The sequence below is a fragment of the Apis cerana genome, linkage group LG13 (genome assembly GCF_029169275.1).
Source record: "Apis cerana isolate GH-2021 linkage group LG13, AcerK_1.0, whole genome shotgun sequence".
Classification (NCBI taxonomy): domain Eukaryota; kingdom Metazoa; phylum Arthropoda; class Insecta; order Hymenoptera; family Apidae; genus Apis; species Apis cerana.
The window spans coordinates 5,534,730-5,560,464 of NC_083864.1; the positions used below are offsets into that span (position 1 = coordinate 5,534,730).

General features: G+C 47.8%; 1 protein-coding gene across 30 annotated transcripts in view; it reads right to left on the reverse strand.

The window, feature by feature from the left end:
- Positions 1 to 25,735, reverse strand: part of LOC108000201 (forkhead box protein P1) — a 199,376-nt gene that overhangs the window by 101,523 nt on the left and 72,118 nt on the right. For all 30 annotated transcript variants that reach the window (XR_009832381.1, XR_009832382.1, XM_062083797.1 and 27 more), the window contains one exon: positions 9,439 to 9,546. Coding sequence is in view for 22 of the 30 variants with exons in the window: in XM_062083797.1 (XP_061939781.1) it covers positions 9,439 to 9,546 (108 nt within the window). In the remaining 8 variants the exon portion in view is untranslated. The remainder of the gene's footprint in view (positions 1 to 9,438; positions 9,547 to 25,735) is intronic.

Consider the following 25,735-nt stretch of genomic DNA (forward strand, 5'->3'; position numbering starts at 1 on the left):
GGAGCCTAGTGTCTTCCCCCTCCACACCATTCGCCCCCCCTCCCCTTCCGTACACCGAAAACGTAGAAGGTGCATATTCAGGAGAGAAGCTCGTGGAAACTTCGGGACGTTGACACCAGAAGCTGGATTCTGGATGGTTGGGTTGGACACAACCCGTCCGTTAACGTAGTACCCCCGTAGTACGAAACTGGTAGGGGGTAGGTAGGTGGTACGGGCTGTAAGAGCAAGGTGAAGGGAGAAGAAGAGGAGGGAGGGAGGGAGGGAGGGGAGCGAAAGGTGGAAAAGCAAGACAACGAGAAGGGAGATGTGTCCCGGCAGCTAGACGTTTCATGGGAGGAGGGCGGAAAATTCTTCGTCCACCGTTGTTAGACGAAGAAGGCCGGTTATTACGTCGACCTCGTCGTCGTCGTCGTCGTCGTCGTCGTCGTCGTCATCGTCGTCGTCGTCGTCGTCGTATCGTCGTCGTCGCCGTCGTGGCTGTCGACGTCGACGTCGTGCAGTTGTAGGCCACGTCGCCCCGTGGAAAAGGCGTGGCAACGTCGCGTTCGCGCACCTTTGCACCTGGTGCGCCGGGGAAGACACGCCTCCGTGGAATTCCTCTCTCTGGTCCGCCTACACTCCCGTTCCTCTCCTTCCCCATCTCTGTCACTCCGTCCGCATCCCTCTGCCTCTCTCGCTCCACCTCGTCCTGGCTCACTCGTCCATCCGTTCTCCACTCCTCCGTTCGTCTCGCTCATCTCTTGGCTAAGAGGAGATCTCGCCGATCTCTATTCTCTTCTCTGCCTGCCCCTCTACCGAGCCAACGTCACCACTACTACATCCTCTTTCTCTCTATCCGCTACTTCTGGAGCTCCACCACCAATTCTATCCTCCGTAGCCGGGAGAACCAGGCTCCTCCACCACCACCACCACCACCACCACCACCACCATCACGACCACCACCACCAGTACAACCACCACCACCACCACCACCCATCACCACCACCACCATCGGTCATCACCGTCTCCTCTCCTGGACTACTCCACCGCCACTATCCTGCTTTAAAATCGTTCCGGTTAGATGCATGTGTGTTTCGTACATAGGAGTAGTACGTAGTAGACGAAATCCGACGGTGACCGAGACGCATGCCCGTAGAGTACGTGCGACTGCTCGCTCGTAAAGGGTACAACACGAGGCACCACGAGTATGCGTGCGTGTGTGTGTGTGTGTGTGTGTGTATTCGACTTCTATTCGCGTGGTGGAGCTTCACATATACACGTTCAAGTGCGCGCGCAATGCTCGCCTCCGCTAGCAGTGCCATCCGCCCACTCGGTATTCACGCCGTTCCACGTGACCCCCCTTAACCATGGTACCCCTTCCATCGACCGAGCTTTCGGGGGAAGGAAAGGAAAGGAAAGGAAAGGAAAGGAAAGGAAGGAAAAGAAAGAAAAAATATAGGGGGCGAAACGGAGAACTCGAGTAGAGGAGAAATGCTCGCGAGCGGGTGCGATTACCGCAGACTCGCGGAATCCCTTTTCACTCCCCCCCAACCCCCGTTCTGAAGCTTCCTTTTTTCCCCCCTCCTCTCTCTCTCTCTCTCTCCTTAAGATGCGAGCTACTGTCGGAACGTTACCGTGCACGCGTCTACCTAGGCGGGGAGGAGAGGGGGAGAGGAAGGACGTACGTATTGATCAGGGCCAAGTAATGTCTGGAGATGCAGTCGGAATTACTTTGGGTCATTTGATTTCTATGCCCTGTCACGAGGAGTCGATGGAAACCGAATTCATCCCCTTCGAATCCGTTCCGAGTGAAATGGCCTGCATCTGTTTTGAGTTTGTCGATAGTCTGATCGACGAACGAAACGTCTTTTTTATCCTCAAAAGAAAGGTTTCTATTTTTTTTTCTCGAGATAAAGGGGAAGCAGAGGAAACTATTTGAAATTTCTTTTGTTTGTATGTTTCTATCTCGAGTTTTGGTGCGACGACGAAGGGGAAAATGTATCGTCTCGAACCGGAGAGACGATAGAAGTTAACGAGAACGAAACTTTGGACGTTAAAGAAGTCATACATGTGTATACGAACGAAGAATGGAGAACAGGCGGAGATAAAGGGAAATTTTATACATCTGAGCGAAGAAAAAGGGAAAAGTCACGTTTTCCTTGGCTGTGCGACTTGATCTCGAATGTCCCTTATCCCGAAGTCTGACACTCGTAACGAGCGGGCGAGTTGGAGAGAGAGAGAGAGAGAGAGAGAGAAAATCAGCAAGAGAAAACGTAAAATCAAGACTACGCTTCTTTTATAACCGTTGTGGAATAACGCGTGTCGTAAATTGCTCGCCTTCGATCGACCGACCATCTTTCCACGAGCGATGGAATTTTCTCGTGAAAAGACGCGAGTGATGCAGATTTAATTAAAACTGCGCTTCCTCGAGATTGAATTAAAAAAGGGAAGAAGTTAATCGTCTTTTCGTGTATCGATCCTAGAGACCCGACGCGGACCTAAATTCCAACTGGGACGGAAAATTGGAAAAGGCTCGCCGCTCCAGTTAATTATCGTCCTTGGTCGATCGATCGAGGAAAAAGCAAATCTCCGAGGAGAAAACTTGAAAAAGTCCAAGGACGAATGGTTAAAAGTCGACCATGCGATTATTGAATTAACAATAACGCATGAACGAAACGCGAGCGTGCTTGAAAACTTCGTGCCCTTTTTCAGATCGAAATCGCAGGCCGAGAGTGTTCGAGCGTGAGATCGCGCCTGTTGGCAATTATTTACGGAGCGTCGAGCCTCTCCTTCATTAAGACACTAATTACGTGGCGTGCGTGTAACAAGTCGGGGCATATAGAGAGAATCAGCTACTACGACGAAACTTCGTATCCCTTTCTTGCCGAGTATGATAACATTTGCGCGAATCAAACATCTGTTTACAAAGTTGCAGATTTCGGTTTGCGTATCGACGCGTCTCCTTCGATTAATCTACTCGCGATAAATATTCAGATCGAAACTTGTTTCGTTTCGCAAATATTCTTTTGCAAATATACGACGTTTCTTAAATAGATATATATATATATAAATCGATCAAAATTTCAGAGCAAACGTTGCTCCGTAAATTCTTTTTATGAGAACTTTAAGGAATCCTACGTAACAAGTTTTGTTATTAAATTGCGTCAATTTTGATAAAAGACACGAGAAGGGAGGAAAGATTGTTCGAATCCTTAGAGGAAGGAAATTAGATCGTTTCCAGGTGATTAATCGAGGAGGGTAGGACGGAACAGGTTTGGAAGAGGTGTGTCGTGCAACAGCACGTGGTGTTTCGCGCGAGAGGCTGCGTTTCCCACGCGTGGGGGATGACAGGGGTGTATACGGTCGGCCGATCAGTGGGTAGAGGGGTTGTTTAGAGCGAGCGAAAGAGAGGAAGACAGACGGTAAAAGGGAGGAGGAGAGGCAACGAGGAGGGGTGAAAAGCACGTGGTGCAGGCGACGCGCGCCTCTCCAGCCACGGCTGCCTGTATATCTATCGAGCATTCCACCCCCAGCATCGCCCCCACTTGTTGTGCTTTACCGTGTTGTGTTGCTATGTTGCCTTGTGTATCGAGAAAGTTCAACGCCGGCTAGACGATGTTTCCCATCCAACACCGGCCGTCAGAATCAACAGGCTTCTCTCCTCTCCAAAGTCCGCTCGTCTCCTCTCGAAGGAGGAGGAGGAAGAGGAGGATTCAAGAACGAAACTTTTTCAACAAGATTAAAATTTCATGATACGTACAACGGCAAGTCGAGGGAATAGAATTTTGATCGGGACGAGGAAAAACTGGCCTCGACAAATCTCATTTCGAGATTTACCACCGTGGCCAACAACTTTCTTTTTGATTACGTCGGGGACGTTGCTGCGGGAGATCGATTTTTTTCCTCCTCCCCCCCTCCCTCCTCTGTATTTTCTCCCTTGCTACTTTTCTCTTCTCTTTTCCTTTTTTTTTTTTTTTTTTTTGAAAAACTATCGTATTATCAACGAACGATTTTGAAGTATCTTTTCGAGGAGGAAGAGACGAGGAGCGTTTCTGAGATTTTTCGACGAATACCTCGAGTCTCGATGAATTGGATTACAGAAATTAAATTTTTGCGCCCGATAGACGCAAGATTATAGGCAAGTAAGGCAAGTTCGAAATGACGATTTTCGACCGGCAAATTCGTTGATTATCGAAAGGGTAACGCGCAGGGATGCCGAGTTCTTCAAGGGGATGTATGATTATTGAACGCCCGTTCTCGGTCGAATTTTAAGGGTGGCAACCCTAAAGGGAATATTCCCGCCGTTCATTTCCTATCGTTTGTTCGCAACTTTTAATTCCTTCGCATCGATTCAAAACCCCGCCATTACAATACCAACAATAATAATAATCGATATTTGAACTCTCGAACTCTCGAATGGATTCAGACAGAATATATACTTGCTCGGGACAATATCACAAGAAAGATAGATTTTCAACCGTGTCTCTGAGAGGTGTTTAGGGGGTGTCGACCGGGCAATTTTTGACAACCTCTCCCCCTCTCGGAAACGTAGTCCACCGTTTCGCGATGAATGGGAGATTCGAGCGATACAAGTGACTACCCCCAAAGGGAACATCCCCCAGGATCTTTAACTCCGTAGTCCTTGGAGAAGCAGGCGGCCCACTTGGTATGCAAGAAGTACAGCCATTCATCTCCCGATCTCCGGCAAAGACCCGACCTCCGGATATAAATTAGCTTTTGTTTAGCATTCAATGCAAGCCGCCTTTTCCACCGGCCATCCCCCACCCCCACGGTTGATCCACGGTTAGACAGCCACCTGCTCGAACCACCCTCGGCAATCCGGCGCAATTAATGTAGCCACTGGCTGCCTCTCGGTCCAGCCAATTAAACATTTGCGATTCCCGTGAAAAGGAATCGCCTCCGCGTTAAAAGGGAATTAAATTCCCCAAGGTATTGGGAGAGGAATAATCCTACGTAAAAATTTCCCCTTTCCTATCATCCTCCTCTCCGTGAAAAAGCAAAAGAGGAGAACGAGAAGGAGGGAACGAGGAGAGGGGATGATCGATATCGATATTTTTCTCGAGCATGCAAAGTAAGTAACGATCCCCACTCCCCCCGATCGAAAATGGATAAGTTGAAAATGAGAAATACCCAATGCCAATCTGCATTTCCGTATCAAAGTCGAGGGAATTCAGTCACCGTGGTGAAAAATCTTCGAAGATAAGCTGGAAGAAGGGAAGAGGGAGGAAAGAGCGAAGAGATGTCGAGAGTACGTGAGGTACATTGTCCGTCGCCGAATCTAGGAGAGGTTTAATCTATCATTACGTGGCAGGGAAGGAACAATGTCGGGCAAGAAGGGAGGGGGGGGGGGCGAGCGAGAAGCCGCGGTAACTAGCTAGGAATAATTAATAAATGCGAGGATGCATTAGTATGCGCGGTGGCATAGGATGAGCTCGTGCGGAGGTCCGTGCGGAGCGAACGAGTGGGCGCGAGGAGCGAGCGAGTTGGAGGTTCTGGAGAAGAGAGAAGAGGGGGGAGGAGGGAGGGAAGGAGAGTCGGAGGAATTATAAAATAATAAAGAGAAAATTACGTAATGCGAGGCTCAGATGAGAATTAGAGAGGACAATGAAGACGACGCGGGTAAACCGTAAGCGTCGTCTAACCCGGCTAGACCATCCAAAGGCGGGTGGGAAATGGTTAAAGGAGAGGGCGAGGGCGAAAGGGATGGAATACGGGAGGTCGAGGACCAGACGTCTTAATGTCTGCAACGTCTCTGAACGCGTCCCTTGCGCATGACTATCCTCTCTCGCGAGGTTACGTCCTTCCCGATAAGGCCACCACTCCGCTCTGCGAATAAACTCCGACGAATATCTAACGAATGCTTGTTTCCTGGCCCCAACATTTCGATAAATCTTCAATACAAAGTTTCGCGGACAAAATCTCCTCCTGCGTGTTTCCGAGGGATCGATAGAATAATCTTTAAAGGGATATTCGTCAAAGGAACGAAATCTTCCTTCGAGGGAATCGCACGAAATTTATCGAACACGTAGGAGGACGAGAAAGGGGAGGGAGGGGGCGTGATCTCGTCCGTTAATCGGGCTTCCTAATTAGTAGTCGGACGACGTATACCCGGCTGCGACTTTGTAAATGGTAACAATGTTATGTAATTAGGTAAAAAGTTCTGTAATCAAGAAGTAGATCTTCTCGAGTGAGGTTCTCTCTCTCTTTCTCTGTCTCGAGGCACCTCATCCCTCTCATTCGTATTAAAATAGTCTCGCTAGGAAAGCGTGCGTTGCGCCCTGCATATCTTAAAACCCAGGGGTTGCCTGAGGACTAAGATCCGCCATCCCCATCCGGTTCTGATTTTTCTCGCGATTCATATTGGCCACGGAGGAAAGAGCGTACGGATTATGGTTCGTGAGAATCGTGGGCGTCCCTCTCTTTTTTTTTTCTCTCTCTTTAAATTTCTTTTCCACGCCTCGTGAAAAATATTTTTTCCGCGATTGCGCACTTTATTTATTCAACAAAACGAAACGAAGCGAAAATTCACGGGCGTGTCTAATCGTGTCTGTAAAAAGAAAAAAAAAAAGAATGAAAAAAAAAAGAACGATCGCAATAAGTTCAAGCGCATTTAATTATTTCGCAAGACGAAAAGAGAAGTAAGCGCTGCCAGTTTATTCGAGCGGTTATTCGATGTTTAATGAAACAGGATCGAACGAGTTGACCAGGTATAACGTTTGCACGTGCACGATCGGCATTAGTCTTCCTGATATCATCGTATAGAGTCGAGAATCATTCGCAAAGTCAACGAAACGAACCGAAACTGTTGACGTCAGTGTTTCCAACAAGCGTATAGTTCGAGCACGATGATCTCATTGTCCGATACATGTGCAAACGTATTAGCCGGGCAAGATTTTTCGCGTACGTGCATGTGCGTGCGTGCGTGTGCGCACTCCTGTGTGTGTGTACGTGTGTGTCGAGGAATCGAGCACCGTTCCCCGGCAACACGTGCGCGTTTGTCAGCTTCTTAGAAAGCGACGAATACGTGTTCGCATGTATAATTTTCTTCGTTTCCATGGCAACTTCTATCCTGTTCTTGGCCCGATTATCGCCGCCAACTCGTCGTGAAAGAAAAAAAAGAAAAAGTAAAAAAGTAGCTCCACTTTTTCTTTACTCGAACGCTCGAAACTTAGTAGCGGTCGAAAGAGTTCAAAATTACGAGGAAATTGCGAGAGAACCGAACCGAACCGAACCGAAGCGAGGATTTAGAATCGATAAGACGGAATGTCACGTCTCTCGACAAGACGAGAGAACGATATTAGATTTTTGAGTAAATAAAGGAAGTCGTATATCAAGCAAGCTTAATCGAATAGCTCGCGGGCGAAAGATTTGAAAATTTCCACTACCGTTAAACTCGTCGGCCGATCGCGCGCGCTCTCGCACTCGTATCGAGGGGTAGATACTGCGTAAGAGAACAGGAGACAGGAAACAAATCGCGGACGAGTTTGATCGCGATGCGCAGCGAGGGGGAGGAGGAGGGGGGTGTCGAGCAGCTCGTAGCAGGATCGCGTGCAATAACGGCTGGTAGTTGTGTATCGGCGTGCACTGACACGCCGAGACGAAACGATTTCAATAAACAAGCTTGACGCACACGTACGTGCAAAGTGGCACGAATGGTTTTTTCCTAGAGCCGGCTACGTGCGTGGGCGGCATCGACTTTGCTTCCCTATCGCACGTAAAAGCCAAGATAAACATTATTTATTTTTTTATTTTTTTCCTTTTTCTTTCTCTTATTCCGCCGTGCGTACGTAGACGCGAAGATGCGTGGTTGTGGTTGTGATTGTGATCGCGGTTGTGGTGGACGTGTATGTGCGTGTAAGTTGCGCAGGTTGTGTCGTGTGCATAAGCATCGGTGAATGAAGACGTTGTATCGCAATAAGGCGGTACGGTTACTATTCGATAAAATTAAATCCGGCGATCCTCTGAACGCGGATATTGCGCCCGAGATCGCCGCGATGTAAATCGTTGGTAAAATACGACGAGGCCGGTTACGTTAACCACGTTGGCAATTGCGTGTTACATTCGTCCCTCGTTGCTTCGTATCGCGTACGATTTAGATTGCACGTCACTACCCGTTTATTTAACTTTACCAGCACGCGCATTACTTGCGTTACAATACAACGTTTACGTCACCGGGGCCCCGTGCCATTCCATGAAAATTGTGCATTCTTTTAAATAACGATATAATATCAAGTTGCCCGAGTATGCGCGAGTTAAATAAACCGTCAAAAACCCCCGGAATATTGCAATGCAAATCGGTAATGCGCATCGATTACATAATTCGCGCATTCGTTTACGAGCGTGGCACGAGATTCATTCGGGATATGAAATCGAAAGTGCTCCTTTTAAACGACGCTTCTAACGTTTCGAGCTAACCGTTGCCAAACCCAGTCGAACTCCTCAATTTTCCAATTCCCATCAATCGCGGCCGACTCGAAAAAGCAAGATCGGGAGGAAGGGAGGGAAAGAGAGAGAGAGAGAAATTGATTCGGTAAAGTTTTCCCTAAATCGTAGGACACGTTTCGCTCGTTAAGAGTCGTGGACGGATAAGTAACGACGGCGCCGAGCATTGGCGGAGTGGTCGGTCGGTCGAGAGAGTAAGAGGGCAAAGAGAGTAAGAGGAGGGAAGGGAATGGAGGAGGGAGTTAGGTGGTACAGGACGCGGGAGCAGGCTGGAATTAAATAAAAATAAAACGCGAGATAATAACGTTAGCGAAGGAACCGAGAAGCCCAAGACAAATAGCCGAGGGAAAACAAAGCGTATTATAAATACCGGGTGACAGGACGAGTTGGTATTGGAGAGTGAGCGCGCGACAGAGTAAGAGGGTGGTTTTCAACGGGGGCGAGGCGGCGAGAAGAGGAAAAAGAGGGGGTTTGGTCGGTGGTTGGCAACGACGAGGACGAGGACGAGGACGAGGACAACGACGACGACGACGACGTAGTGGCCGTGTCGTGTTCCGAGTGGAAGAGAGAAGAAAACGGTGGGAAGAAAGCAGGCAACGATGCCCCTCTAGCATTTTTGCTACCTGCGGACACAATGAGTGGCCGGATTTCTTTTTCCGCGGTCGTTACTCACCCTCCCGACGAGGGATAGTATTCTTATCCAAGCCGGAATTACAAATTTCAGACACCGAGCCCTTGTGTCGGACAGGATTCTGACTGCGCGTTATATTCTCCTCCAAAGTGGCTTTGCTTCGCGCGCTCTCTCCTTTTACAATTACCCTATCCACCCTATCTCCCTTCTCTCCTCCTTTCTTTTTTTTCCACGTGTCTCTTTTCCCCCCCTTCCTCTACTCTCCGCTCTTCATTTATTTTTTGGCATTCGGACAGAGAAGAAGAGACGAAATATATATATATACATATACGTATATACGTTCGAGTGTATCATAAATTACTCACACTGGGACGAGCGTGGCCGCGCGGATTCAGCTGCCAAGGAACCGTCGATGGCTGGAATTGCTCCTTTCCCCACGAACCGTTGTCGAACGGGTTCTCACCGATGTGTCCCTGAAACAAAAATCCTTTTGGTCGGTACATATAGTAAATCAGACTTAGTTAAATGTATCCATCCTCGCAAGCGTCCAATGATCATTGCAATACAAACTCTCATACTGTCACACACCCTCGTATCCTCACCTCTGACAAAGCGAAGCGAGGAAAAAAAGAAAGGAATGCGAGGAGGAAAAGTTCGAAGGGAGGAAATTGGACGGAATAAAATCACGCGATTTGACTTCTTTCTCGTCGAGCAAGGTACAACTGCTCGTTAACACGAAGAAAAAAGAGGGAGAGAGAGAGAGAGAGAGAGAAAAGAAGTTTGCTCTCCAACAGTTTCGCGAGAAAATATTTATTCCTCTGGTGGTATTTTCCTCGCGAGAGGAAAGCAAGCGAGCGAAACCCGCCGCGAAGAAAAGAGACATCGATCTCCCGGAGTTCGCAGTTTCAAAGTTTTTTTCTCCTCGATGCTCCTTCACGCAGCGCCGAGCTTATTTTTGTAATATATTCCGCGCCCACCACCGCCCCTTCCCCGACTTTGCACCCCGTAAGCCTTATTTTTCTTTTAACTTTATTTCTAACCTAGAATCCCGCGACTTCAACAGAGGTGGCACGCGCATAAATCAGCCGGTATAATGAGAACACTTCGTCTTCGGCCGGCTCGCCCTCTCGCTCGCAGACGCATCCCTTACGGGGCCGGCTATTATATCATTCTTTACTTCGCCCGCGTGGATCTCTGCCCGCCGCGATTATATTAATATTCTCGCTCGCGCGATTCCGTCATTCCTTCCCCCCGATCCTCTCTAATTTTTCCACTCGTTTTTTGATTCCCAACAAATTTTTAACCCGCCTCTATACAGGATTAACCGATTATCCGATTTTCATTCATTACGTCTATTTAAGTTGTTTTCGTCCGCGATATATGAAAGGTGAAGCGACACTTTTTCGCGTTTTGAAAGTTTATCGAGAATTCTAATTTTTCCTGCCCCTCTCTCTCTCTCTCGCCCTTATTATTTCGAATTCGTGAAACCTCATGAATATTTCCTCCCATCATCCACCAATTACCTATATTTGCACACGTGATACATTTATACCAAAATTTCTCCGAGAATAATCGGATAATCGAACGTTAATAATAGATCAGAATGACAGTGTATATTTCCGAATAATCGTGGTTAAAAGAGATAGAAATTTTTAATTTCTGAAACTTGTTTACCTCGCTTGCAAAGGAATGGAAAAAAAAAGAAAGAAAAAAGAAAGAAAGAAAGGAGAAAAAACGAGAAGAAAAGAAAAAGAATCCAGCTGTCAAAGCCGTATTATATCATATATATATAATCGTGCCGCGGAATTTGGCCGTGAACACGCAATATAACGCAGCTGTGCAGATTTTAATCGAATTACTTTGCCGAAGGTATAATTAGCCGAATCTCTATTCTCACGGCTCGGCATTGCGCAATCTTTTTCGAGACGTGTTCTCGCGTGGGTGAGATGGACCGTGCGAGAAAATGGGAAAGGCTCGTGACCAAATTCGATTTATAATTAGAGGAGATCGTATACGAAATTAGAAGGGAGCCAGGCAATAACCGTAAATAGAGATACGACGAGAGAGGACGATTCTGATATTCCGTCACGCGAGAAGAACGAGAGATGCGCGATGCGCAATTAACCGCGCGATTGAACGATGAAGAAACTCCTGCATAATTTAGATATCCATCCGTAGGAATCGATCGTCCTTCCTCTTTTCACCAACGATCGAACGCGCGTCGAACAAATGGACGACGACGATGACGACGACGACGAGCCGATGCCGTTTTCTCACGGATCGAGGCTCGATCGTTTCGCGAAACCATCGACGAGCGGTTTATTCCACGAGGAGGAGCGGGGGAGAGAGGAGGAGAAGAGCGACGTGTTCCGTTCGCGGCGAAGTACAAGGCAGAAATAAACAGTGGCGGTGGAAAATAATGAACCGGATAGCATATATAAATACCCGACGGCTATTGAGGCACATTGTGCGCTTCATTTGCATGAGGCAGCCGCGTTCTCGACGCGCAGCTGGACACACACGCGACAAAAGAAACGCGCAAACAAAACACGCAACGCGGCCACGTCGTGTGCCACGCACTCGCCTAACGTTCCGCGTTCCACCTTCTCGAGCCGCGCATCCTATCGTTATCCGGTATACACCACCTTTTGCCAGCCACCGCCTCGCGTCCCACATACCTCGTTCCCCCGAATGCTGGCTGCGTTTCGATGCAATTAGCCGCCCCGAGAGGGCTGTGCGTCGTTGCCACGTGGACAGATGGGTTAACGGATGGATTAACGAGCGACGAGCGTGAGAGTGGCGCATAACTTTCCCGATTTCGACGACGAGTTGATAGCGTGCGGTTGGCGCCCTGGATACGATCAACGATAAGCCGGCTTAATATCGCGGGATCGAACGGAGATTAGAGTTCGTCAGATTCGACGCCCGTAATTTCGCGCGCTGGATACGCTATATTAAATCTGCGGGGCGAAATAACAGATAAATGAATAACGCGATAAGGAACGCGGTGACGAATTCTTCGTCGAGAAGAAGAAATAAAATTGCGGGGAGGGATGTAGGGAAACGTAGAGAACGTGTTACCGTGCGTTACTAAGAGAATTTCGGCGGCGAAACCGGTAGAGAAGGAGGTTATAAAATTAGTATACAAGGCGGACAATAAAAAACGATCATCGACGAAGATTGGTCTAGGAGGGGAGGGGAGAGTTCCTCGAAAGACGCTATCCGGCGAAATGAAACGTTTTTATCGGTCGGTCGTGTCTTCGAAGAGGGATGATGGGGCGAAGGCGGAGGAATGGGGGTGGGGGAGGGGACGGGTGGCAGTGATTGTAATCATATTTTCAGGGGGACGGATTTATGCAACGCACCTCGTCGTCCCTGTACATAAAACGCATTTAAAATTCTCGAGGCAGGCGGGAAAGGTGGCTGCTGTCCTTGTCGATGAGGCAGAGGGAGGAGGAGGGGGTTGTGGAGCGCCGCGGGGGTTGTAATTGGCAATATCTATCGAATTTTACAATAAATCTCACCGAGCCCCGAAGGAGAGCCGACGGGGGTGGGGCGTAGCAATAAAACACCGGGTAGTATCGCGAGGGGCTGCCACGCCATGCACTTAACGACTTATCTTATCTTGGAATTAGGTCGCGGTTAGAACTCCTTTAACCGGGGACGGGCACGAATGCCAACGATATGTTTTTCCTTCCCGATTGTTCCACAAATTCGTCACGATTAATCGTCGCCATTTTGCCATTTTCTTTCTCTCGCGTCGCGCTTTTCGAATCGAGATTATATTATTATCAACGATTATCGACGTAACGAGACCAGAGATCTTAGATGTAAGAGCGACTTTTTGAGAAAGGAAGAAAGAAAGAACGCGAATGAATGATAAATGATCGGAATAATTTATCGTTTATGCAATTTTCCGATTCGTTGCTGGTCTCAAAAACAATTCGTACAACGGATACGAATGCAGTAGTGATAGTAGTCACTGTCGCAATTAGCGTTGACTTCACGTTTTAGAACGTGAACGTTCCCCGTTCAGAGATAATGCAATCATTTCCACGAAGCGTCGTCTATATTAGCGACTGTAATCTAGAAAATACGTGTACGTCGGGTTCTTTTTCTTTTCTTTTTTAAAGATTTCTCTCGCGGCACTCGAAGTGTAAATCGAAGGACGAGATCGAAGAAGAACGGGAAGGGGGGAGGAGGAGAAGGAGTTAAGAAATTTCCAAACACACACCAATGGTATTTGTGGCCCCGTCAATTTTTATCCTCGGCCGTTAAGTCTTGTAATGCCAGCAAATAGACGCGAGGCTCGAGCAAGCGGCCGAGCAAACGAGTTACAGCCGTGGGGCCTCTAAAAATAAATATGTTGTTTATTCACAAGTAAACCGGATGCCGTTGTTTGCTTTGGAGCAAATTGTTTTGTTAAGTTTTGCCGTGCGAGAGAGCGTGGCACCGTGTGTGTGGGTGCCGTGTCCTTGCAGATGAGAAGTGTGCGCGCGAGAGAAACGGTTTACCGGCAGGCGGGAGAACAAGAAAGAGTAAAAAGGAAGAAAGAAAATACACGTGAAGTCAACCATCGTCTCTCCTCCGTCCGCGCTTTTTCCGGTACGCTTTGCTCCTCCTGTTGCTAGATACTTCCAGCTGTACGCGGATTCCAACGCGAATAAGCGAATACAATACGAACGTTTCGCGATGATCGATGATCGCCGAAATAAATAATCAAAATTGACGAGCTGATCGAAAATTCACCGTCGAGAATATCGACGCTAGATCGTGCAGAGGAAATTGGTGAGTGAGAAAGGAGATGTAACCGAACCAAACGCGAAAAATGTTTTCACTACTGTTTGCAAAAGAAAAGGAAAAAAAAAAAAAGAAAGAAAGTCGAAAGGGGCATTTGAAATGCGAAAGAAAAGCGGTAAAATCGTGCAAAGGCGCGAGTTCTCTACTTCTGTTCTCAAGATCCCCAAAAACACGGAGGAGAGTGGCCGTGAGAGGGAAAAGAGGGGAGAAGGAAAAGACAGAAAGAGAGAGAAAGAGAGAGAGAGAGAGAAAAAGGGTGACGGTGAAGAGGAAAAACAAGAGGTTGGAAAAACGGCGCTGGAAGAGTGGAGAGAACAACGGGTGGGCTCGTCTACGGGCCGGGCTAATTACAAAACACAATTAAAATGGTATCACGAAAACGCGCTAAGTAATATCGTTTCAACGAGGCGAGTTTAACCGGACACCCGGTACAGATTCGCAGATTAATGCCCTTTAATAAACAGACCCCTGTATACACCGGTGTACAATCGCGTTTCTCCCCGGACCTGCGTCGCCTTTTTCCATCCCTTTTGCCTCCCCGCCCTCCTTTTTTTCCACGTTTAAAACCACGCGAAAACAAGGAAGAACAAAAGAAAGGAAGAACGCTTCACCTTCGCTCTTGAATGCCTACGCGCGTGAATGCATTTTCGTTGCTTTCTCCTCGCGTCACCGCGACTCGAGTATCGTGATTTAAGCTACGTACATAGCCGCGAGCTTATCTTAGTTTTCTCGCCGCTTTGCACACGGTGCAAAGCGTAATCAAATTTGGCAGCAAGAATCAAGAGAGATTCTTCTTCCGTACGAGGGAAGAGAAAAAAAGTTTGATTGGAATACGAATTAACGAGTTGCCCTGGCTCTCCTCGCGTGCACGCGAAACGTCTCGTTCCTCCACATTGTTTCTACTACTTTTATAACGATTCCATTGTGCGAGATTGTTTACGATCGCCGATTTGCGTTTTCGAGCGCAACCGCGGATTCAACGCGACTCGTGTCTTAGAATCGTTTCAGCCGATTATTAAAGGCAAGATCGTTAATTTTCTATCTACCATTGGAAGAAATTCGTGGAAAGATCGGATACAAGCTTGAAAAGAATTCCTATTACGTTCGGCTTGTAGGTTGAAGTTGTAGGAGGAATACCAGTAAGAACGATTAATTTCACCTGGATGGAAGCGAGAAACGAGCGAGAACGTTCTTCCATACTTCTCGTCATTAGTCAGGCTAAAATTATTCGTGATCGTTCACGTGCCGACAAAAAAACTTTTACCCAATTTCGACTCGAATTGTCGTCACGAAACACTTGATCAAACATCGTTTGACGTGTATATAAATAACATCATCGCGTAAACAAAATTAACACGCGTTCCTCTCTTTGCGATTTCGAAAGTCGGGCTCGCGAAACGTGATCCATGTCCAAAAAAGAAACGAAGGAGGTAATGCCTTGAGAGACAGAGAGAGAGAGAGAAAGAGAGAGAAGAAAGAAAAAAAGGAAAAAAGAGGGGAAGAGCAAGTTCTTATAATTTCTACAAATTCAAAGATAGAGACGACAACCAGTTAAAAGAGAAAAACGGAGACGGAGCGCGTCATTTCTTAATGGGAAAACAACGTGAACGCGCGAGGCGGACTCTCATCTGTCAGCTGATTCTAAGAAACTGTGAACCTGACCAGTTCCCGGGAGGGCAACAGCATCTCCCAAGGCCGCACGGTATGAACACTACCGACTTGGTCGGTTTCGTAATCAAACGGTCCGATGACGAAAACTGATCTCTAATAGAGAGAAGCCCCGGGGAGAGCCACCGTTTCTCCTATTCAAAAATTTAACAGACGTCGCTAAACGAGAGACAGCCACGTACTGTACGTACGTATTATCGTCATTATACGTTCCTCTCGCCGAGGGAAGAGAGAGAGAGAGAGAGAGAGAGACAGACAGAAAGAGAGAGAGAGAGAGAGAGAGACAGACAGAAAGAGAGAGAAAGAGTAGAATTACAACGTAATTACCGGACGACTTTTTTCCACCGGGTTCGCACCGTGGGTATGCAAATTTGTATAATTCGCCGTACGATGATACGTTATTTAGGCTGACCTAAATGCTGAATTGCAAAAGGGGCGGACGACAGAGCAGAGTTTAGTGAATAACCCCTTCTACAGTCTAGGTAGTCCGGTAATCTCGCAGCTAATCTTGATTTAATCCTTGACACAAGCGCTTAAACGTTTCCACGACTAGAATTAAATAGCACTATTTAACACGGTGCTGCCACGGGATGGATTTACACGGGTGCGCCGTTACGTTCACCTTTGCACCGGCGGCGGAGACGTCGCGGTGAAAAATATTAAAATATTAAAGTGGAAAAAGGGGAGGAGAGGAAACCGTTGTTCCGTTAATAATCCAGATGGGGAAAAATATATTCGGTCGAATTTATAAAGCATCTAACCGATTCTATTCCCGATTTAGAATCGACGTTATTTCGTTTCGGGGTGGGGGAGGGAGGGGAGAGGAGGCGATCGTATTTAATTTTTATTGCACGCGACCGTACGCATCTTGGCCCTCCATCTTTGGATATACGAGACGGAAAAAGATGGCAGACCGTCTTGGATATACAACCGGGGACTGTAAACGCGGGCTATATGTAAATATAGCATGATACATTGGATACTCGCTTATAAACACCCCATTTTTATTCGGCAAGCGTTTCGCCACCCCCGCGACCAGCCTCCCCCGAGCCCATTCACCCTCACGCCCTCTTCTAGACACCGTCCTCTCCTCCCCCCGCCGCCGAGAACGACGAGACCGCAACTTATTATTTTTGAATTTTTGCGCGACACCACGTGTCGGGACTCTTCCCTCTCTCCCTTTCTCTCCCTCTTTCTCTCTCTGTATGAAAATTTCTCGAGAAATTGTTCTGGCGAATAAGATTTGACGAGAAAGTTTCAAAAAAATAATATTAATACGTCACGAGATATAGATTGGGAAAGATGGGAACGATATCGATCAACCACGAGCGTTCATAGCCCTCGACGAGCTAGAGTCCTCTTCGTTCAAGGGAATTTCCCTTCGTTTGATCGGGTTTTCCCTTCCCCGCGTGAAAAGGGTCCCCGCGTGATTTGACTGATTTTCTCGCACGACCGCCTCCCGATCTCGCGCTAAACTCCACGACAAACGTACGCGTTGCACATCGGCGTGTTTCGTTTGGGAAACGAAGAACGAACGAATAACGGAACGAGAGATAAAAATTCGCGAGGAAGGAAAAATTTCTCGTCTCGATCGACGATCGTTTACAACGCGTGGAGACGGTTTGAGAATTTGTCGGGGATATCTTATGCGTGTGGTGTTGCTTCATCCTCCGTCGACCCGTTGGAAGTCGACAACCCTTGGACTTGATATTCAAGAAGAATTCGACGGTATCCAATTGAATTTTCGGTCTGGTTTACAAGCTTGGGCGTCGAGGCGGGCCGTGATTGGCGTTGATTCGACCGCGACCTTTTTTCGCACGAATAATATTCACACGGGTCATCAGGCCTTTTCAAACACGGGAGGGGGGGAACTTTCTTCATTCTCGATAAAAATCTTGGAATACTCGGTTCGAAGCATAATAATCCGCGCGGTTGAATTAATTCGACGAAATTAAAATGCTCGGGACGTTAAGTGGGTTTCGCTTAAGATTTGCGATCGTTAAAAGATACGCGTTTACTTGTTTACTATTTGCGATTCCGCATTCGTTGTTGGGATTCCAGGGAATAACCGAGGAATAACCGAGGATAATCCAGAAGATTCAACGTTGCAAATATTCGCATAACTTTTGCGCCGCACCCTGCGATTCGTAATTCGAAAAATTCGTAATACAACGTTATGCGCGTGTTTGTCAGAGATTGTGAAACACGAAACGAGTGTTTACAAGTGTACAATTATCGAATCGAATATATATATATATAGACGAGGTTACGGAGGAAAAAATGATCGAGGCCGGAAAAGACGTTTCGATTCGCGATAAGATTAAACGCGATCGTTGCACAAATCACGATGATCTATCCAATGGGAAAATTCTCGCGACATAGCACGGTCGAGGTCACGTAGGCAACGTATATAACGAAACGGGGCGACGGAGAGACAGAGAGAGAGAGAGAAAGAGTATAACCCGGGGAAACTGTGTATCTCCTTAGCAAAGTCGACGTAAAAATAATGGCGACGGGGCTTACGCGATTATTTATTATTTCATATACAGGGCCGAGTCGATAACGGGCGCGACGTTGCATTAGCATTTTTTTGTTGTTTAAAAATGAAATATACGGCCTGTTGTCGGCGAGAGACTCGCTCGGTCTAAAGTCGTCTCGCTCGAGGGGGGCTCCTGATCTCCAAATAAGTGGCTATACGCGTTCCGGAATACTAAGTCATGCACGGGAAAAAAAGAAAACTCTTTCCATCGCGAGAGCACCGAAAGTATCGCGAAAAGTATCCGGAGAAAAACCTTTTCACAGAAAAATATGGAGGGCGTGATATTTTTTTGTTTGTATTCTTCCAAATAACGTTTCTTTATATCCTTATCCATCCTGCACCCTGCATCTCTGCCTGAGTGAGTTGTAGAACGAAGACGTAATTCCCATGGATATCCCACAAATAAAAAACTTTTCTTTTAATAAAACCAAAAGAAAAAAAGAACAAAGTTAAAGAAAAAAAAAAACACGGTCTTCATCCCTCTTCATCCATGTCTCCATCCAAGAATCCTTGATATCCCTCGATAAGTGCGTGTAATAAACCGGGGTGAAGGAGAAAAATTCACGCGCTAGTTAAACGTAATTTAATGGCGCGTTTCGCGGAAGCAAATAGCGGGAAGAAGGCTTCGGATCCTTTTAGCCGAGGCGTTGGTCGGTGCACGAAACGGTGTTATTATTTGGAGATCAGACCGAGGCGAATATCTAATTGTAGTAACGACCGCGATACGTAGCCGCGCCATCTGGCATGCCGTTCCCTCCCCGCCGAATTGAAACTGTCTCGAGCGAGCGCGGCGCGGCATCCGTACGCGGCAGACAAAAGCTCTGCCGACCCCCGGTGCCTTCTCCCGGGCCGGGGTAAAATCTGTGAGGTACACAATCGCTTTCGTCGCTCCTAAACTGTACCAATTACAAACACTGGCGGCTTCTCCATCCCCGATGTTAACTAAACACTAAATACTAACGACACACATCCACACCGTCGCCGCCGCCGCCAAACGGCGCGGCCTACCCACCCACCCACCCAACGTTTATCCTCCTCTTTCCTCCGCTCCCATTCCTCCGCTCGTCGTGTCTCTTCTCCTCCCTAGTCGACCGGCCGACATTCAGCTCGGGCTTGCATCGCGAGCTCGTTGATTACTCGTTTACCGCGACCACGATTCATATACCCCGCGTACGTGCCCCGCTGCGGAATTCATTAACCCTTACCAACGTATCAACCCGCCACGCTCGACCAGCCCGAGGAGCCTTGCCGATTATCTCCGCGACGCGACGCCACTACAATGGTCAATTGAATTCGAGGGATCATCTTCTTTGAATCTCGACTCGAGCGAAAACAAGAGGATTGGGAAAAATTATTATGCACTATTCTAAATATTTGGACCTGTGCAAATAAGAAAAAGCTCGATACATAGAATTAATCGGTTAAAACCTCATCTCCCTGTCCCCCGAACGATGATAGCACTCGAACGAATCCTTATCCGAGTATTTGCGTACGGACGGACTTCTCGGCCGGAGTTCGGATCGGATTTTGGGCGGAGCCCGTTCCTTCCTTCCTTCCTTCCTCCAATCCTCTAATTAAATCGACGAGGCAACGGACCGTCCCCGCCCGCTCTACCTCCAAAGCCGCGTTAATTAATTTTCAACCGGTGTTTACTCGCGACACCGTGCGAGAAACACCGGTTTGTCGCCGCGGAGGAGTTCACTGCGCGAGCGAAGGAACCGGCGAAACGCGTTAGCGGCGAACAGTGAATTGCAAGATTCCGTGTTTATTGCATTTAACGGATGGCATTGGCCGGCCGCATGCAACTCAGGGTATACTAAGCGGTTACGTATATACCGATAGGCCGTATAGCGGTATACGTAAGTACGTACACTTGCCACCAAAAATATTGTACCCGAGTCGAGCCTCGAGAAAACGTCACGCGAACGAAGACGATGGTGGTTCCAGAAAAGTTGGACGAAAGCTCGACGATAATCGATTCGTTAATGATATTTTCCTTTCTTTTTTTTTTTCTTTTTGTTTCGTACGATCGACTCGATATCGTTCGGGGATAATTCACACAGGTTTATCGATACCGCGAGAGCCCTTTCTTCTCGAAGATGATCATTCCGACGCGACAAACATTTTGCGAAAGAGTGTACCGGTTGAAATAACTATGCACACGATACGCTTGAACCCCGCTCGTGGCCCTCGAGCTCGTCCGCCACACCCTCCCATTTCTAGTATTAAATCTGACCCGATGCAACCCCCACGTTATGCTTTATAGTCTGTGCACCCTGTACCGTGCACGTGCACATACCTACGCTAGAAGATGGAACGCGGCCATTCGATATCGTGCAAAATTTACCGTGTAATTCGCCTAAACGCCACGGACATCGGCCACACACGCACGCGCGCACCTATACCCCTACACCTTCATTTGCATATTCCGTACGTTGTGTCGATAACTTAAGAGCGAAACGCCACTACCAAGAAACCGATCTTTATTTCCACTCCGATATACAATCCTCGGCGGCGAGTGAATGGGAAGCCCGCGGTATCGCATCCCTCGATGGACACGTATGCGTTTAACCGTGGAACATGGGGACTAATGTAACGAGGGGGGAAGGGAGGGATGAACGAGTGACCGAGTGAGACAGAGGAGAGAAAAATCCCAAGCATTCTCTATAGAGGAATTTACGAGCCGACGACCGCAACCACTTCCCCTTCGCGCGAGTGCAACTTCGCCCCTCGATTCCACAACTCCTCCTTCCGCGCATCTCGGTCCGCTGTTTTACTTATTCGCAACCGGTCACCCAAGATACTTTGTATATAAATTTTGGTCACCGGCCAGGCCACCTCTCGCCCGTTTCTCGGCCTCTGGTAATTTAATTGCGTTGCGGTTTCAACGTTCCGGCAGAATCCAGGGTCGGGTGTTCAGCCCGAATTGCCTCTTCCGTGACTCGCGAGTTAAGACGGCGCGAGTTATCGAATTTCACGTTCACGTCTGTAAAGAAAGGTTCAAATAAGGATGACGAAGGGTGAACGTTTTACCATGTTCCGACAAACGATTGCACGCGTAGGAAAGATACGATAAATTTAAAAACTCGTTTCGAGTTAGGAAGAGGACAGGCTGCTGCCGTCCTGACACCGAGCTTCTTGAAAAAGAGAAAGAGAGAAAAAAGAAGAAATTAGGATCGGACGAGGTATTTTCCCTTCCCAAGGGTCGTCGCCCATGCTAATCGAACTCTCGCTCGAAAATAATAGCAGCCCTTTCTTCATCGAGGAAGCATATAACGTGAATCTCGCAAGTGGAAGCGAGGCCCTGTCCCGACTACTGCCTCATTACCCGCTTTTAATGAAACTCTTTTCTCGGGGCAGGCCTCGGCTAAGCACCGTTGCCAAACCTCGTTTAGGCGATAGGGATCAGCACGCGGCCAAGCAAGCAACCAAGCAACCAAGGAAACTTAACGGGCGAGTGGCTTGGGAGCGGCGAGCTTCGACCGACGAAGGTCGAAGGTTGAAAACGCGGAGGGTATAGAAGGGTGGGCTCCGTCTCGACGTGGTTTCGTTTCGTTCTCTCCTATGGACAAGTTCCGACAAGCTCGAACTTGTTGCCAAGTTTGCCGAGTAACGAAAGGCGAACGTCTCTCTTTTCGCGGCGCGGCGAGCAACGAACGAAAGCCACGAAACCGACGTGCCGTAACGTCGGGTGGAAGCATGAACGCACAGGAGAGTTTCGTTGCGAGAACGAGAAGAAGGTTTAACGCGTGGAAAACGATTTCTCGCACGAACCGCGCGCGCACGATCTCCGCTTCTCTCTTTCGCTTTCTTCCATTCTTCCCCCTTCTTCTCCTTGGATCGTTGGCGGGGGCGGCCCACCACCGATACACATCCCCTGCTCGCTTCTTCCAGCTCCAACGCCGCGCTTCGGCCTCGCCGACCGAGGCTACAACCCTTGGCAAATAAAGGGGGATGGACGCCGCTTTGAACCAAGTTTCGCCAATTATTATGATCCGCGCCTATAACCATGGGCCACCGCAAGCCGACGCCAAGCCACGACACGACCCGAGCTGATGCTTTGCACTTGCGTGCAGCTTGCGAGACGCAAGCGTGTTCCGAGTGTTCCGCGTCCCTTGCGGCCACGAATCGATGATCGGGAGGGTAAGATGCTCGCCTTAGCCTCGTGGGGGTATTCCTCGGTGAATTATGATTATAAATTCTTAGGAGGAGCGCCAAGGTCTGGTTTGAATCGCGACTTCGTCGAAGGAATGACGTGTAACGTTGGAGCTCATTTGAGTTTGCATTTAGATCCTCTATATTTAGTTTCCCAGCCCAACCTGGCCTACGTTGCGTCAAGTGGAATCGATTATTGAAATGACAAATACGTCGAGGAAGCGTCGACGCTTAAGCGTTAAGAACAGAGGCATTAAGATAGATCCGGAACGAGAATTTTCTCAATCTCGATTATCGAAATCGTTCGTTCTTCGCGAATTTTTTTTTTAAATGTCCAAATTATCAAATTTAAATTTGAAAACGTTAAAAAGAATGAATTCTCGAATTCTCGACGAGTGTCTCGATCGAGAAACAATTGTCATATCGGTGTGAAATCGAATCGGTAAGATAATCGCGAGTGCTGTGTCCGAGAGAATGGCAGAGAGAGAGAGAGAGAGAGAGAGTTACGCGTATTAAGCCTTCAACGAGGCTGTATACGCGAAGTTCTCCATTAAGTAACAGGCGTCGTGTTCGTAGTGATCTCGTTTGGCGGGATGTTAAGGACCAACCGAAATGCTGCATTACGGTTTTTGCCGTCTCGTCCTCGTCGTCGTTGTCATAGGAGAACGATAAGCGCGACAAATCAAGAATTTGCATTCCGACACCTACGTGCACGTTTTGCAGGCTTATTTACATTTTAAGACACGTTGCCGCGGTCGGAATATTAATTTCTCCCGGCATATAATACACGCTCCGCCATACGAAGATGGCATGCTTGATGAAGCGCGTGAATTAATCACCTGGATGTTCTATTTTCCACGGGTTATCGCGAAAATTATGCCCGAACCTTTCGCCGTTCGACTTCACGCGTTTAACGGCGATTTCGCTTCATCCGTGTTTGATGATCGTTTTCATATTCGATATTTCTATTTGTAACTGGAAAATTTGTCTCTGTTATTATTTTTGTATACTTTTCCCCGCATTTGTCTCGGTTTATCGATCGCTCTCGGCAATAAACGCAAAGATGAAGACGAAGGAGGATGGATACGTCTCCAATTTTTTTTTTAAACGAGAATTCCAAATACGTACAAGGATTTCTTTCACCCATCGGATTAACTCGAAACGGAAACTCGGTGTACCGTAATGCATTAGCTGCATTAGAAATGCAATAAACGGCGAGGCAACGATACGGCACGTTAGTTAGAGAATACAACAAAAACACACACACAGCGAAGGCGTGCAGACGTGGGTGCGGCGTTTGCCGATGATTCACATGGCTTGCACCGTTATTACACGCGCTCTTTGCGGTAGACACGACAAACTCTGGTCAAACTCTTTCTATTCTCGAGTAGAAGGGATCTCGAATAGAATCTCTCGAAGAAAAATTCCTCCCGACGAACGAACCGGGAGGAGGAATATATAGAACGGAACATCTTTCGAAACAGTTGTGAACGAGTCATCCCGCCGATCCATAGAACAGTGATAATTGCACGCTTGTAACTGGAACCATTTGAATATCATCGCGCCGTTTTATGTTCTATTCTTCTTTAGGAACGATCGTAGCGGAAAAATAATTCTTGGCCATAAATCTTCGAAGAGCATGACGCGTGCAACAACATAATGTTCATAAATAATTCATAACGCAACATTCGCGCGCAGCATTGTTCGCGATCTTTGATTGCTCGGCCGTATAGAAAACCGCGACCTTAAATCATCGAATGAATCTGCCGTGCTACATATCCTCCATTTAACCCGATCGTTATGCGTTTATATTCTTTTAAACGAAAAATGTACGTGACAATATTGTTTCGTGTCTCTTGGCCGATATTTAAAAAAAAAAAATATTAATTTCCAGCGCTGGTCGAGGATCACCGCCGCGAATCCTACGAAAGAATGCTTTGAAAGAAATACTTGTCCGAACTTGTCCGCATCGACGTGGTGACGCGTCTTTCTCACAAACATGCCAGGGGGACGCAATGGGCGAGGAATCTCGATTCGATCGCATATATCCCTGTACACGCGCCTGTACACCTTTCCCGGCGGAGAGTTATACCGGAAGCAAGATGCACCCTGACTGCGGCAAAGCCTTGGAATTAGTTCCTCCTTCTCGAGTGGGCTGCCCGGCCGGGGGTGGGTGAGTTAGGGTGGGTATAAGTGCAGAACCAGCCCTCACGGACGGTCTACATCGCGGAAGGAGGCCTACCGTTGATGACAAAATAGCGTGATTACGGGCCATCAAATAAACACTAGACTTACCGTTATTCTGCGCCACTAGCTCCTTCGAGCTCCCCTCATCACCCCCCTCGGCTCGACCACGATGCCAACAACCCCACACTACCACACTGTAGTAGTCTGCCTGCCACACCGCTGAACAAATACTGACCTCCTCCTCCTCCTCCTCCTCCTCCTTCTTCTTCTCTTTCTACTTGGTTCGACTAGCGGTTTAAAAGTATCGCCGCGCTCGATTGATAGATCTTGTCGGAACGAGAAGGTGGAAATTAGGGCGCCGATCGCGGGAACTGGAATCGTTGTCAATAAAAGGCGGCGTAATCCGAGTCCCGTTTCTTACTCCGCTCTTCCAAAGGAAATTCCTTTGAAATGTGATATCAACTTGCAAAGAGAAGATTGTGGAAATTGTATATTTGGACGGAACACGTGACGTTCGAGGAACGAAGACGGAGCGAGGAGGAAAGAAAGAGGAGGGGAGAGCAAGAACGTCTTGCGCGATTTAATTCTTTTTTCTTTTCCTTTTTTCTCCTTTAATTGGCTAATCACGAAATTATCAGCCCCATAAAGCTCCAAGAGGCGCCAACCCTTCGCAACCCTTCGCGCAAACGTTCGGACGGCGTTCAAGCGCCGCGGTGCCAGGGCGTTCTTAATTGCAAATTGGTGAAATAATTGAAACAACTGTCGTAAAAATAGTTGAAAAGTCGTAATTCGGTCGTAAAGGCTGAAAACCGCAACGCACCGCCATTACCCCCCTCCCTCCTCCTCTTCCCCGTTTTACGCGATGGTTACTCGGAGGAAAGGGGTCGGTTGCGTCGAGCGGCGTCGAGGGCGCCGGAACAGTTTTGTCGGATTTTCCAAGGGGTCCGATCTTCCTCCCGGATAAGCCCCTCACGATTCCCGCGGGATGAAATTGCACGGCCGACGTCTAATTGCGAAAATAAAACGAGGATAAAGCAGCGCGGCGACCAATTCCGAGAACCGATTTTGTTTGTATTTAGGGAAAGTACGTGGGTGAATATTCGACGTCGAAAGAATTTCTTATTTTTACAACAAGCGGATACGTGGACAATTTTTAGACGAATCGATAGTGTGTCAAGACACGATTAAATCGTCAGGCGAAAGGTAAGGTAAGAAAAAAAAAGCAACAAAACTGTGCCAAATTGAGGTTACACGGGGAGGTTCACGGGCTGTCCATGCAAAATTTATCGCTTCATTTACATGTTACCGGCCGG